This window comes from Emydura macquarii, unplaced genomic scaffold (assembly GCF_026122565.2).
Source record: "Emydura macquarii macquarii isolate MOO-44397 ecotype Brisbane River unplaced genomic scaffold, CSIRO-AGI_Emac_v2 contig_3287, whole genome shotgun sequence".
Lineage (NCBI taxonomy): Eukaryota > Metazoa > Chordata > Testudines > Chelidae > Emydura > Emydura macquarii.
In genome coordinates, this window is record NW_027133424.1 from 7,538,184 (window position 1) to 7,553,168 (window position 14,985).

The following is a 14,985-nucleotide window of genomic DNA, read 5'->3' on the forward strand; positions in this document are numbered from 1 at the left end:
ATTTAGGTGTGGTAAGTGTGTATAAGTAAGACCATAATGCAAGGATACACACTAAGGCCTGTGAGGTTTCAGCTTAGCCACACGAGGCTTAAGGAGACTTGACATTGAATGGGTGACACAGGAATATCCTATGCCAATAAGGTTAAAAGATTACTTTAAAGGATGTGCCAATAAGTGATATTCCCGGAAAATGGGTTGCAGTGTATTCATCTAGAATGCAAGACATCTGATGGTAACATCACGAAAGTTTTGCTCTGACCACGGATTATCATGGGAACATGTTTACATAAATGTTAATAAGAATAAGGGGAACTAAGAGAACTACCTATGAGAAGCAGAGCACCCTATAATTTATGGGGTGTGGAAGTACAGATAAGGAAGAGGATGTTAGGCGTTGTCATAACAGCAAGATAAAATGGATTCCCTGGTATGGATAAGGTGGGAAGACCTCAGCAGGAACAACTCCTCTATTAATGACTACCTGTTAAGAGATCCATCCAACTCGATAAGATCTTTGGGCATGTGAATATGAACACAACATTGGCTATATTGGTATGAGAGTGTAACTTATAATATAAATAAGATTTTTACTTATAACTCTGTGTGGTCACTGTATTCATTCTTTGTGTGCTCCTACGAGTCTCCCAACCAAAGAAAATCATAAAAGGTAACTTTTCCCCTATTGATATGACAACTGTGGCATCCCTGGAGCCAAGCTCATTCCCTAGGGACATTATAGTTCAACACAGAACTATCCATTCAGTTTTAAATAGAGCCTACAGTATGTTTGCTGGTGATGGAACATCATCTCCTGGAGATGAAGGCCTTCCCCAGCTAGGATATTTTTAACTTGCATTGTGAGAAGTTTTTCATGTCAGAGACAGGATGGGTCACACTTACATCTGTTTTAAGTATAGTCTGTATTCACCATAGAGGAAGGCACAATTTCTGCTAGAGATGAGTCTTTGTCCTCACCTCTTACTGAAGCCCTTGTATTTGCTCACTCACCTCTGCCCCATAATAAAAATTAAAATCTATAAATAGAAGTGAACAAATGTTGAAAAATGAGAAATGGAACTAAGAAGTCTGGTGCCCATCATCACTTGTATGAGTATGCTTAGCCCCATTCCTCCCACCCTGTAAGCTCCTTGGGATAGTGACCTTGCCTTCTGGCTGTACAGCACTTAGCACTGATCTGATCTTGATTAGAGTTTTGAGAACTGCCACAGGATAATTTAATTGAACTAAGGCTGATTTGTTGTTGGGTTCATCTATTGCTTGAATGATGTTAGTTAATGTGGCATTGATAGTTCCTTTTTCTGTGTGTGTGGTTTGGGGTTTTTTTAATTTGCAATGAACTTTGTGCCTTTTAAATGTCCTAGTGGGCGTGTGATGCCTTTTTTCCTGAGCTAAATAATTCTGTAAACCTGGCTTCTCATGTCCAATATGTTGTCTCTGAAAGACTTTAAAACATCAATACCCTTCTATCTCCCTTCATTGGAATTGTACTCTCAACTTCAGTGTTGTGGTTGGTATTTATTTACATGGCCTCCCACACCATCTTAGCCTCCAGTAGGCATTTCCTACTTCCTGGTGGTTAAAGAAGAGACACTTTCTCATAGTTATGGCATCAAACATTTACAAAACTTTCCTACTTCTGGAAATTTGTTTAGAGATTTTTGGTATAGTTTTTCCACGGCTTTCTGTTTTGGTTTTCATACTTGTGGCTTATACTTGGTGTATCAATGATTAGCTTCTATCATCAGAAATATTCTTGTATTCTGGTAATGTAGTAAATGGTAGCACATTTCATTGCAACAGAAAGTAACCTGTAAAGTGTAATCATTGATAGTTTAAGGGAAAAATTCCTATTTTTATAATTATGGAGTAATAAGGTCTATTTAAAGCATTTTGGAAGAAATGAAGATGTGTTATATTTTATAAATGATCTTAAACACTTAAGTGTAACAAAGCCTGTCATACCTTTGTCCGTTCCAGTTTTAATTTAAAAAATACTGTAATTTGTTTTATGATATTAAGATTATATATCCCCCCTCTAAATTTATATAATGAGATATATTTTCCAGATGGACTCAAGCAAGCATAGCTGTATAGTTGCCATAGAATCATAGAAGATTAGGATTGGAAGGGACCTCAGGAGGTCATCTACTCCAACCCCCTGCTCAAAGCAGGACCAACCCTAACTAAATCATCCCAGCCAGTCTTTGTCAAGCCGCACCTTAAAAACCTCTAAGGATGGAGATTCCACCACCTCTCTAGGTAACCTATTCCAGTGCTTCACCACCTGAAAATGACTTCACCACTACTGAAAATGTTTTTCCTAATATCCAACTTAGACTTCCCCCATTGCAACTTTTGCTTCTAGTTCTGTCATCTACTACCATCGAGAACAGCCTAGCTCCATCCTCCCTGGAATCCCCTTTAAGGTAGTTAAAGGCTGCTATCAAATCCCCCCTCATTCTTCTCTTCTGCACACTAGCCTAGTTCCCTCAGCCTCTCCTCATAAGTCATGTGCACCAGCCCCCTAATCATTTTTGTTGCCCTCCGCTGGACTCTTTCCAATTTGTCCACATCTTTTCTGTAGTGGGGGCCCCAAAACTAGACACAGTACTCCAAATGAGGCATCACCAGTGTCAAATAGAGGTTTAGTTATTTTTTTTCCAATGGTACAAATGCTATTTACAACATTATTTATAGTAGAAAAACATGGTACAATTAACCAAAATACATTTTAGAACACTATGCACTTCACTTCATCTTAGAATCTTCCTTATAAAAGATTAATCCTTAAAGAGTGTTTAAATTATTTATACAGGTTCTGTATATTTTTCAACGAAAATATCTTGCAATGACTATAAGGACAAACTATATCTGATAAATAAAAGTGCTTCTGTGTGTTTCTTTAATTGAAAGATTGCACCTGTGCTTTACTGATTAATATTTATCTGGTGACTCATAAATGAGAACTTCAGAAAGGAAATAAAAAAATGATTCTGGGAAAACATGCATGTATATGGAACACATTCAGTACACTAAGAAAATTGGGTTTGTTTCTGCAACCTCTGTTTGCATGAGTTATCCCATTCAAATTGATGGGATTAACCACAGAAGGACTCTTGGATATTTAGAATTTCTGATGCTAGGTATTGTAGAAGTCTGTTGCTTATGTTTTAATGTCCTGATGTGACAATGTGTATTTTCTGTTTGAGCATAATATCTATCTTTTGAAATTTCAATTTTAAATGGATTTAGCAGGTTACTCTCAGTACCCAGTCAAATGCTAAATGTTTGAATACAGTAAGGGCTCCAGAACCATTGAAAGACCCTATGCCATACATGACAGTAGATATTGCTAGTTGGAGAGACTGCTATGTATTATACCTGGTTATTTATTTGTCAAAATCATCTAATGTATTTGGAGCCGCAGGATCTAGCAGCTAGGGCACCAGCCTGAGAGCTGGAAGAAATAAATTCTAATCCCAGCTCTTAGATGAATCACTTCACTTCTTGGTGTGTCTCCCCATCTGTAAAAGGGGATAATGATATTTAATCTCCTGTGTAAAAGCACTTTTGGTCCATCTCCACAGCATTTTGGAGCAAGCAGCCCGGCCCAGGTCAATAGACTTGGGCTAGTGGGACTCACGCCAGCTCTGTAAAAATAGTAGTAGTATCTTGATGCATTAATACATGGGAGACCCATTTGGCACACAGTAGCCACCAGTGCAATTCCTTGAAATCACCCAGATCTTCAATGAAATGTCACGTGCTAAGGAAAAGCCAATAGTCCACACTACCTTTATTTACAACCTTCTTGCTCCAGGCTTTAAAAAAATAAAAGCTTTAAAACCACTCATCTTTCAATAGTATTGTTTTTCCTTACAATTCTCCTCTGCCATAAATAATCTCTGATAACATTTAAAACTGAATACAAGTGACAGAACCCGCCCCTGCATGATTAGTTGAATGGAATAGAGCCCCACAGCATCCTGTCCTCCAGCTAACTGAAAGGAAGGAATGTAGAACTGTATCGTTTGGTACACACTCACACTCACCCAACCATGGATAAGATAATTTGTTTCAGGCATTCCTTTAGTCTTTGATAGCAGCATTGGTGTCAAGGTAGTAAACAGAGTAGTCGCTAACTAGAGCATGCTGATGTCAGTTTTCTTCGAAACTTATTACAGTATTTGTGGTTTTATTTATTTTTAATAGGAAAAGGAAAAGAAGTACATGCTTCCCTTGGACAACCTGAAAGTGCGGGATGTAGAAAAGAGCTTTATGTCTAGCAAGCATATTTTTGCCTTGTTTAACACGGAACAAAGGTAAGAGAATGCACCAGGAAGGGTTTTGCAAATAGGCCTGAAAAGATTTGTGTACAATTTAATGCAAATGACTGCAGTTTTGGTGCTCCCATGAAATGAAACTTTAAACTTCTTAAATGCTCTCAGTTAATTTCTTTCTATGCTATTACTTTAATCCTGATGCGTGGCACCAAAGGTTAACATCCTTCTCTCTTTTCATGGCGTGGACCCTACATTAATGTGGTTAGTCATTTTGTTCTTTTGTATGAGGCTTGGCCCCTCAATTCTACAGCAACAATATGTCTGTCGTCATCAGTCACTGTAGGTCAGGGGTAGGTCAGGGGTGTCAAACATACAGGACGCGAATTTGGCCCGTCACCATCACCGAGTTTGACACCCCTGCTGTAGGTGGTTTTTCAAAAACAGCTGAGCGACGAATGTGAATGTGGCACCTCTGTCTTCCTAATTCATTTGAATCGTGTTCAGATGTTCCATCTGACACTTTGCCAGCTAGTCTGCAGCTTCTGAGTAAGGCGTGGTGAGAGTGTCATACCCCTGTGGAGATATGCTTCTAAAAGCAGGAGTTTCTGACGTGTGTACACAAACAGAAAGGAAAAGGTGAACAGTACAACACACGCAGAAATGCAGGTGATGAGGGTTCGCTTTCTAAAGGGAGGAGTTGTGTTTGCAGTTGGCTCAATGGAACTATAGCATTTCAGTAGATAAGCTGCATTTTCCAGGAGTCCTATTTTCAAAAAATCAGTTTAAGTACCTGTAGTACTTATCCTTTATCTTCTCCTTCACTCCCCATCGCCCCCGCCCACTACCCCAAACTCTGTGATGTGCTGAAATGCCTTTCCAGCTAAGAAGGGCTGGACAGGACTCTCCATGGAACTGGTGGTTGTTGTTCCTGAACTGGCCAGAAGTGATCATTGCAGAGCAAAAGAGGCACTCTCTCCCGTGAGGGCTGAGTAGGCTGTCTCTGAACCATGCTCAGCTGCTGCTGGCCTCAGGAGCGAGAGACAAAGTTTGAGTCTCATGCTTGAATGCCCCATAAAGTCTTGTGGTATAACTGGTAAACTATTGGGCTGGCTCACATGTTCATGTTCTGCTTCAAACAATGCACTTGGAAAATATCTCACAAATAATCATTAGGAACATGAGCTAAAACACTGGACCATTTGCATTTCTAGACCCCAGAGAAAGGTTTTTTAAAACCATTTTTGGCCTCTTTAGAAGTTGTTTGTTCTGAAATGTAAGAGAAGTGATCTGTGGAAGCTGAAGTGTAACTTAACTATTTATTCTTCTTGTGCTGACACACCCATAGCTCGGTTATGGAAGATAACTTTGTAATGATGTCTCCTTGTCCAATTTATTGATTCTGTGTAGAGTATAGGAATATTTTTTTAAGGCAGGCATGAGCTTCAGCCCCTGTCGGGGGCATAGTGTTCCACAGTGACGATTCTCCTTTGTTTTGCTAATGGTTATGAATATTTTGTGCTTTTTAAAACAGTAATGGGCAAACTGCTGTGAAAAACAGAGAGAAGCAAATCCATTTATCTTTTCCAGTTCACAAAAAAGGGGCGGTGTGATTTTTCACATGTATGCATTTTCATCAGATCTTCACATAGACTGTGGAGTAAAGATTTCAGATTCATATGTCTGAAACCTATTAGAGCTGCTACCCACTCAGCTTTTGACAGGGCCATCATATGTGCTTAAGTTGCATTAAAAGCATCCTGAAATATATGTGGGCATGACAAGACATGACAGTGCAGCAATAAGATGCCAGAATAACATAATCTAAGTAGATATGATTTGTAAACAAAATTCCATAGCAAGAAGGAGATGGACTCCTTGTTCCTGGGAATCCTTTTATTAAACAATATTTAAGGCTATTTCTTTGATCTTTCTTTTGGGCTCAAATTAAGTGTAGTCTTAAACCTAAGAACGGCCAGACTGGGTCAGACCAATGGTCCATGTAGACCAGTATCTTGTTTTCCAACAGTGGTCAATGCCAGATGCTTCAGAGGGAATGAACAGAACAGGTAAACATCAAGTGATCCATCCCATCGGCCATTCCCAGCCTCTGGCAAATAGCAATCCCTGCCTGTCTTGCCTAATAGCTATTGATGGACCTATCGTCCATGAACTTATCTAGTTCTTTTTTTGAACCCCACGATAGTCTTAGTCTTCAAAACATCCTCTGGCAAGGATTTACTATCTAATACTACTTCACATTAGGAACTGTACCCTGCAGTAGCATTGTGAGAGTGTTGAAGCTTGGATGAAATAATCTAGTGCAGGAGTTCTCAACCTGGCAGTCATGAAGAGATGTTGGGGCTGTGACCACCCTGCCCTTCCCACATTGCTAGGTTGGAGATGGAAGGTGGAGGTCTTGGATGGAAAAAGTTAAGATCCACTGATATAATGGATCTCATTTTAGTTTAAAGCGCCTTTATCATGAAGACTTGATGTGTATTTTCTGGTTTTGGGGGGAAATGTTAACGGCAAGAGTCTGCCCTGTTCACTTTTTTTTTTAGTATAAAATAAACTCAGTTTCTAGTCACTCCTTTCACACGCTACTAACTGAGCAAGAAGTCAACTTTTTTTATTTGTGCCTGTTGTGGGTTTCTGTGACTTGAAGGATTTCAGTATTTAAGACACAGATAATTAAAGAACAGTGGTAAAGCCATCTACTATAACATCCCAGAATGGGATGTAGGTCATTCTGTGCCCTACTTAATCTCAAGCAGCATCCAATTTTTGTGCATCACCTATGCAGATTTTCTTAGTGTGTATTTTAAAATATTTAAATTGTTAAGGCAAACTCTCCCCTTAGTCAGAGAGTTTTCTTGATGAGTGTTCTCTCATTCCCAGCCTCTTACTGCCAAGGTATTTCCTGTAGCCATATGTTTTTGATACTGTATATTTCAATAGCTTCCTGGATTATGCATACTGCATTTTTTCCATTTATGAAAACCTCCCCAATTGTGAAATACAGTTACTAGGGGAAATCCTAGTTTCCCTGAAAAGAAGAATAGACAAGCTTGAATTAGGAGGCTGTAGGTAGACGAATAAGGAAACGAACTATGTCTGTCACTGATTTACTGCAGAACTCAACAGCTCTCTGACAGAAATCAAATGTGATTTGGTAATGTGTAATGACTGAAGACTATGACAATTGATTTCACAGAGAAGATAAATTCTCATGAAATGAGACATAATTGTGTATGTATGGAAAGCCTATGTTGTGAAATAATGAATTTAAATTCCTTTCTGATTGCTTTCTATATTAAAATTAAACCACTGAAATGGAATAGGAGGGGTATACTGCTTATACAAGTAGCATTGCCTAAACAGAAGAAAAAAGAAACTAGATGTGTCTTCCAGCAAACCAAATAATTGTTAAAAGCTGTAGAAAGATACCATGTATTTAAACCATACATAATACTAAATTTCACATGCCAGGATGTATCACTGTATATGGACTCTTTTGAATTACCTAGGTAAAAGCATTTGGAGCTAAAGCAAACGGTATCAGAGAAACTGCCATTTGACTCACTCTCCTCTTTTCACAATGATTGATTGGCATTCTGCCATAATCAGAGCTAATAAAACCAGAAAGAGGATTTTCTGTCCAATCGTATGCTCATGAACAGTAGGTCCACATCCAAGGGCTGCATTGATGAATGAGCCCGAGGCTCCTGGGCAAAGTTCAAGAACAAACAAAAAATAATAATTCTGTCCTTTCCAGAAAGTTTACTTTTCTTCTAGGATTTCAGCACAAACACTTTGCCCACTCTCCACCTATTTCCCGTAAAAACTATTTGCTGACTGATCCCCCCTCCCCCCTTTCAGGCAAGTACGTTAACTTGGGACAAGCATTATAGTCGCCAATGTGCTGCCTTTTAGGAACTGTACAACAGTTCCAGCTGTCTTTAGTTAATAAGGGGAAGCAATCATAGTCTCTGATGATCTTGCTAATGACTGTGGAATTCCAGATAGTGCTATTCAGTGCTTAATTGGTGTTAGAAGTGCCAGGGCTGAGCCCTGGCACTTCTGGGCTTGGCAGTTCATGGCCCCAGCACCTCTGGGCTTGCCGCGTCAGTTATGAAAGTAGAAAAAATTGCTTGAGTCCCGACACCTCTCTCATTACAAATTAAGCACTGGTGCTGTTTCATTTAATTTGTTTGGTGCCACCTTAAAATAACTCTTTCGGCCTTTTCAGTTGACTCACTCTGTTGGCAGGTATTTAGAACCTTGTATTACATTGCTGCAATTTCTGCTGACTCCTTACACAGCAGCAGTTTATTCTAAATCCACCTAGGACATAGTTTCTCAACCTGTGGTACGCGTACCCCTGGAGATACGCGAAACACAGGCAGGGAGTATGCGGCGAAAAACCCAGTGAAGGGAGACTGACAGCAGCCGCTGACTTCTGGGGAAGCCAGGCGGCAGCCTCCCGCTTCCTGCCCTGTCCCAGCTCCCAGATGGGAGGTAGATGGCAGCCACCCCAGTCCGGAGAAGCTGGGCAGCAGACGCCAGGCAACAGCTGCTGGCTTGGGTGGCAGCCGTTGGCTTTTTGGGAAGCTGGGCAGCAGCCGCCCGCATCCTGCCCGGTCCCAGCTCCTAGGTGGGTGTCCGGTGGCAGCCTCCTTTGTCCTGTGAGCTGGGTTCACATCTGGGTGGCTGCCACCTGCGCCCTGGCTCTGAGCCAAGAGACAGCCTCCCACACCCTGGCTTGAAGATGGGCAGCAGTAGCCTGCCCACATCACCGGGTCCCAGCCTGTGCGGAAGCCTCCTCCCCCCCAGCTCGAAGCAGGTGGCAGTTGCTCACCTCCTGGGCTGGCAGCCAGGTGGAAGCTGCCTGCAACTTGCCCAGGTGGCAGCTCCCCTCCCCGGCTCAAAGCCCAGTGCCCAGAAAGCCAGGCGGAGCGCCCAGCAGCTTGCCCAGTCCTGGAGCTGGGCTCTACCCACAGGCTTACTTGTCAATTGACAACTATGACAACCCCAGATTTTACCAGTATAAAAATCTTAAGAAGGGCCCACACAGTGTGATTTGCCCAGACCCGCACCCCCCTAGGGATGGCCATGGGGAGCACTGCTATCCACTCTGGTGGACTACTAGTGCCTGCTCAGACCTCACAAGTTCCTGCATGTGTGAAAAGAACACCACGTGACCCACCATCAGGCCATAGTGACTGGCTGGCGTTGAGCTTTGCTCCTATATGGAGGAAAGGGAGGAGGAAGGAGGGGAGAAACAGCAGGGGTTTTTGTGATCTGCCACAGCCCACTGCACAACTCAGAACTCTCCTGCTTAATGAGAAATACAGTTGTCCAGCAGTAAAGGAGGAAAAGATTGTATTTCTCAGAGTGGAAAATTGACTGTTGGGGTACTTTTTAAAATTTTCAGAAGTTAGGGGGTACTTTCTACCTACAAGGTTGAGAAACACTGCCCTAGGGGACACTCAAGGAGCCATGAACCTCATTCAGGACTATGGCACAGGAAATACCACAGTCAGAGAGGAGACTGGGTCTTCTGGAGGCAACATATGACTTGGGGAGGTGGATTCTATGTGGTGACATAAAGAGTAGATGTTGTTCTGGGAGGGAAGCAATGTACGAGATGGCACGCCCCTTGTGAGTCCCTCCCCATTAGCAGGTATTGGAACCTGGAATAAAGCTGTTAAATTTCTTCTGGCACCACCCCAAGACGTAAGGGGGATTGGGTGCCACACAAAAGAGAGGTAACTATAGCAGGGAGTTAAGACAAAACAGATGCTGGATAGAAGCCAAGCTCAGGGAGGAAGCTTAGGCAGAGGTGTATGTGTGGTTACTGTTTTTGATTCACCAAGAAAGCTAAGCCCCAGGAAGAGCTAGGACTGAGCCTATTCATGGCCCCATATGTGGGGTTACAAATGAGGGAGTGAGAGTGCATTTAAAAAGATCCAGATGAATTTTATCCAGAAACCAGTTTTTTGAGGTTTATAAACTGCAGCAAACTGCTGGATTCTGTTCAGTGCAGTATTGAAGCAGTTGTAATCTTAAGAAATCCAATTTAACAAATGAGTTTTAAGTCCCAATTGCAGTCCGGTAGCTTAGTGCTCTCCCTAATCAGTCCTTTCACTTCTATCACCATTCAGGGAAAATAGTTAGACCGTAAGTAGAACATAGCAATGCCAGCACTGAGTTCTTAGGACTGGCATTACGGAGCAAAGAGAGCTCTTAAGCCTCTAAAGTCCTCACAAATAGCTTATATGTTGTGTTTAGGTGCAAGGAGGACTCTCATTACCTGTAGAATTGTGGACACATACCAAAGAAGTAACCACTTTTTTAGTGGTTTATATAGAACAATCAAGTTTTTTGCTGCAGTTTGCAAAATATTTGCTGAGTCAGTGAACTAAGCTGTTTGCTGGGGAAAAAAAAAGTTCTCTGATGTACTAGTAGTGGGTGCAGCAATCAACATTTGCTCCTTTATTTAGTATTGTTTAAAGTACTATATAGCTAGGCTTGGAAGGGTTGGATTTTTATCCATAAATGTCAATTTCCCTGTCCACACACAAGTTGATGGAAAAATACTTACGTCGATAATCAAAATTTACAGATGGGGCAAGATAAGAGCTGCTTGAGAACTTCGAGTTTGATTTAAAGCTATTTGCTTTGTATATTTTGACATGTGCTGTTGACAATTTCTGTTTTAACAGTTAGAAAGCTTTAACTTTCTGAATCTCAACATCTACTGTCATTAAATAATTGTTTTTTGCCCACCCCCTGTGATTTCCTACAATTATGACAATTTAAATAGATCAAAGTAAAAAAAATACTTAAAACACATTTTGCACAGTTGTGAAATTTTAAATCAATAAAAAATTTAAAAAATTTCTTTAAAATAAAAACTGATATTATCCATCAAAATTATTTTGAAAAAAATTAAATTCTGCCAAGCCTTTCTATGGAATGATACCTAGGAAATAACTAAATTTACTATAGTTTGTTTCTTTATCCACCATTATACTAGCATAAGCACAGTTTTCTTAGGCAAATCATGTTCTTTCCTGTTAATTGTTAGTATTACTATACCATCACATGTGATTATAACAAACAACTTCCTGTCCAGAAACAATGGAATCATAAAGACTGAGTTATACCCGAGATAAAAACTTATTCTAATTTCATTCTAGAATATTAATTGGCTAGATTTGCGCTTGTTTAAGTTAACATTACTGCAAGCACTGATGATCAGTGAGATGTAATTTACGGCCATAGTTCTGTGACCAATATATTTGAAGTTTAGACACTTTCATAATCAAGGTATGGCTACAATGATTTGTATATGTAGCTTTCTTACAGTTGAGTTAATATCTAAAATACTGGTCTTGAATGTATATATTTATTGAATGTTTAGATCCCTGTTCCTTTTTACATGGTTGTATATTAAATTCATATTGTGTATGTATTTTTCATTTCATTTTCAGCCAAATTGAAAATACCCCAAATACCCCAACTTTTTAATTTTTCACTCCAAAAATTTGGTTCAGTCTGCATTCAGCTCTGGACTTTTAAAGTCAATTCTATTATGATGCAATAAATATAAAAAGACCCAGAAATTTACAAAATAATTTCAGATGGCAAACATTCCTGCTCATTTTTCTCTTTAGGACAGTAGATATGTTAATTTAAAAGCTCAATAGACTTCAGTGGGGCTGCTGATGTGAGTTTGATTTATGGAATAAAGCTCTTAAGCACTTTTCTTTCCTAGCATTGTCTCAGAGATGTTCTGTCTGGTTTTTCTGGAAAAAAGTGAAAGGAAAGCTTTTCAGAGGCACGTGTAATTAATTTTAATTAACACACACACTCATTGGGGTGAACTGAAATGGCATGCCTTAGTAGAAAATGTTAGTCACACATTACTGCTAACTCACAGCAGATGGATGGTTTCATAAAAAAAAATATTTGCAGACCCTTAACTTCATCGCGTTTATTATTTCTTTCCTTTAAAAAAATTGACTGCCTGTATTTAAAAATTGCTGTTATGGAATTTCAGGTCTGTCTAACAATATGCCAAAGCACACTTCAAATCCAGTGTATTGTATATAGCTTTCTTATAGTTGAGTTAATATCTAAAATATTGATCTTGAATGTGTATATTTATTGAATGTTTAGATTCCTGTTCCTTTTTACATGGTTGTATATTAAACTCATATTGTGTATGTATTTTTCATTTCATTTTCAGCCAGATTGAAAATACCCAAAATTTGCAACTTTTTAATTTTTCACTCCAAACATTTGTGTCAGTCTGTATTCAACTCTGGACTTTTAAAGTCAATTCTGTTATGATGCAATAAATATAAAAAGACCCAGAAATTTACAAAATAGTTTCAGATGGCAAACATTCCTATTTTGGGACCCAGTTCTAGATCACATGGGTTTATCTGTAAGCCTGTGAATATTTCAGTGACTTCAGCAGAATTGTTCAGGTTAAGAGGGTGTGGGTGTAGTGAGTTTTTTTTTTTCCCAGAATCAGAGCCTTAGTGGTTTATGAACGCAGTACTGCATATTTCACAGACATTCTTGCTCTGTAATTTCTAGTTGTATTTCTCATGGCAGTGTGCAGACTTATGGGTGCGGATAAATGCATCCTTATAATCTAACTTGATGTTTTCCTTTATAGCTTTATATATTCTCTAATAATTACATGCCACTTATAGTACATCTGCTTATCAAGGTATAGCAGGCCCATCATCATTATATCTCAGCAGCTGCCTGTGCACAAAATTAATATGTTGATACACATATAGAAGAAGAATTTAAATGGAAATTGTACCGCAGTTGCCCTTAAAAACTTGCCAGTTTTGCCTTAGATAAGTAGGTATGATTATGTAAGTAACCATAAAGAATTGCTAGAAAAATTGCAAATACTGACATCAAGCTATATAGTTTACTAAGGTCATCAGCAATTTTTTAAGGGTGACCACAGTACAGTGAAACCCACTCTAAGCACTGCTGTAAGTATAGTAGGCAACTTTTAGTTCTTCCCCTAGTTTTCAGTACAATTTTTTTCAGCTACCGGTTAAAGACTGAGACCACAGAAGCTCAGCTTTTTTATATGGAAGGTAACTTGATGGGATATTCTGTGACATCAAAATTGGTGTGACAGGAATCCTACAAGTTTAGAAGCCCTGACCGTGATACCAGCCACATGTGCTGTCATGGAAGTTGTGTGGCACATTCCCATCTCCTCTCATGTGCTTTCAAATGCCTCCTTATTTCCTGCCCCACCACATTAGAATCCCTATATTTGCAGAAGATTTAATCATGCAGGGTACCAGCAGAAGGTATTAATACAAGCTGCCGCTTTGCTTCTCTTTGGAGGAACATGATTAAAAAGTCAAAAACTTCTATTGTAGATGGTTGGTGGAAGGGTGAACTTCTCCAACTCTGTGACATGAATGGAGAGGTTTGGGGATGTCTCCTGTCCTGAATGGAGACAACTGAGGAGAGGGGCTTCTCGAACCATGACTGAAGTGAGTGCATAAATGTTGGGTTGCACAAGTATTGTGGAGAACTCACTGAGTATGTGCAATAATAGAAAATTTACTATTAGGATTATAGACACAGGTATGGTACGTTCAACAATATTGGATTCTCTCTCATTGGTACCATAAACTCTGCTGTATTGAAAGGCCCATCACCATTCCACACACAATATCCACCTTCACAGATAGAGAAGAGCATGATCTCACTTGAATTGTGTGTCTTCCATTTTTTTGTCAGAGTGTCTCTCTCTGACTGACTTTTGGTTAATGCTGAGCCCTATTGTTGAAATTTGTTTAGTGTTTTTGCCTTAGCAACTTCATTTTCTAAGAATGACTCTACTAGTTTGGATGTTACATTTTCTTTCAAAAGTCAGAGATCGTTTTTGTGATATTTCTCTCACCTTGGATTAGTTTCTCCATTTCACATTTGTTAGATCGGTTTTGAGTTATTTCCACTAGGTTGAAAAACCTTGTTTGAAAAGATTTTTGTTAATTAGCCCTGTTACTTAGTGAGCCTCTTTGTACTATTATTATCATGGCTATATCTTTGCATAGAAATCAGTAGAGGGACTTTTGAAATGGTTCTGGGATGGAAAAACACATGTTAATTTCAACATAGACAGATGCACATTTATTTAAAGTAACCAAAAATGCCTCCTGCTTTGTGTCAGTTAGGACTAAGAGCTCTGCCAGAATAATGCTAAATACAGTACTCTAACTCAAGCCCTTAGATATTTTGGTCAAACTCCATAAGATAAAAAGCTGCTGGAACGTCACACAGGGTTGATATGGTCAAGGAACTTTTACATTAATAAGTAGGTCATTGCTGATCTTGAACGAAACTGCTTGAAAGGCATCCAAACTCCATCTGATCCAAATATGAATGATGAACTATGTGAGCCTGGAGCTCCATAATTATCAAGTGTACAATATCAAAATGATAGGATATATAATAAATTACAGTTTGGATAGGAGGTAGACAAACCAGTACTGCCAACCCAAAGTGTTGAAAAAACAGTCAGGCCCTTCACATCTCTTCAACCATGAGGGCTAGAAGCCTTTTTGTTGTTTTGGTTTGTTTTTTGTATGGAAACTGAGATTCTCACGTAACCACAGGATTCCAA

At 39.5% G+C, this 14,985-nt stretch overlaps 1 protein-coding gene across 1 annotated transcript in view; it reads left to right on the forward strand.

Moving 5' to 3' along the window:
* Nucleotides 1–14,985, forward strand: part of DNM3 (dynamin 3) — a 234,943-nt gene that overhangs the window by 126,671 nt on the left and 93,287 nt on the right. The window contains exon 13 of the mRNA XM_067532436.1: nucleotides 4,234–4,343. Coding sequence (XP_067388537.1) covers nucleotides 4,234–4,343 — 110 coding nt within the window. The remainder of the gene's footprint in view (nucleotides 1–4,233; nucleotides 4,344–14,985) is intronic.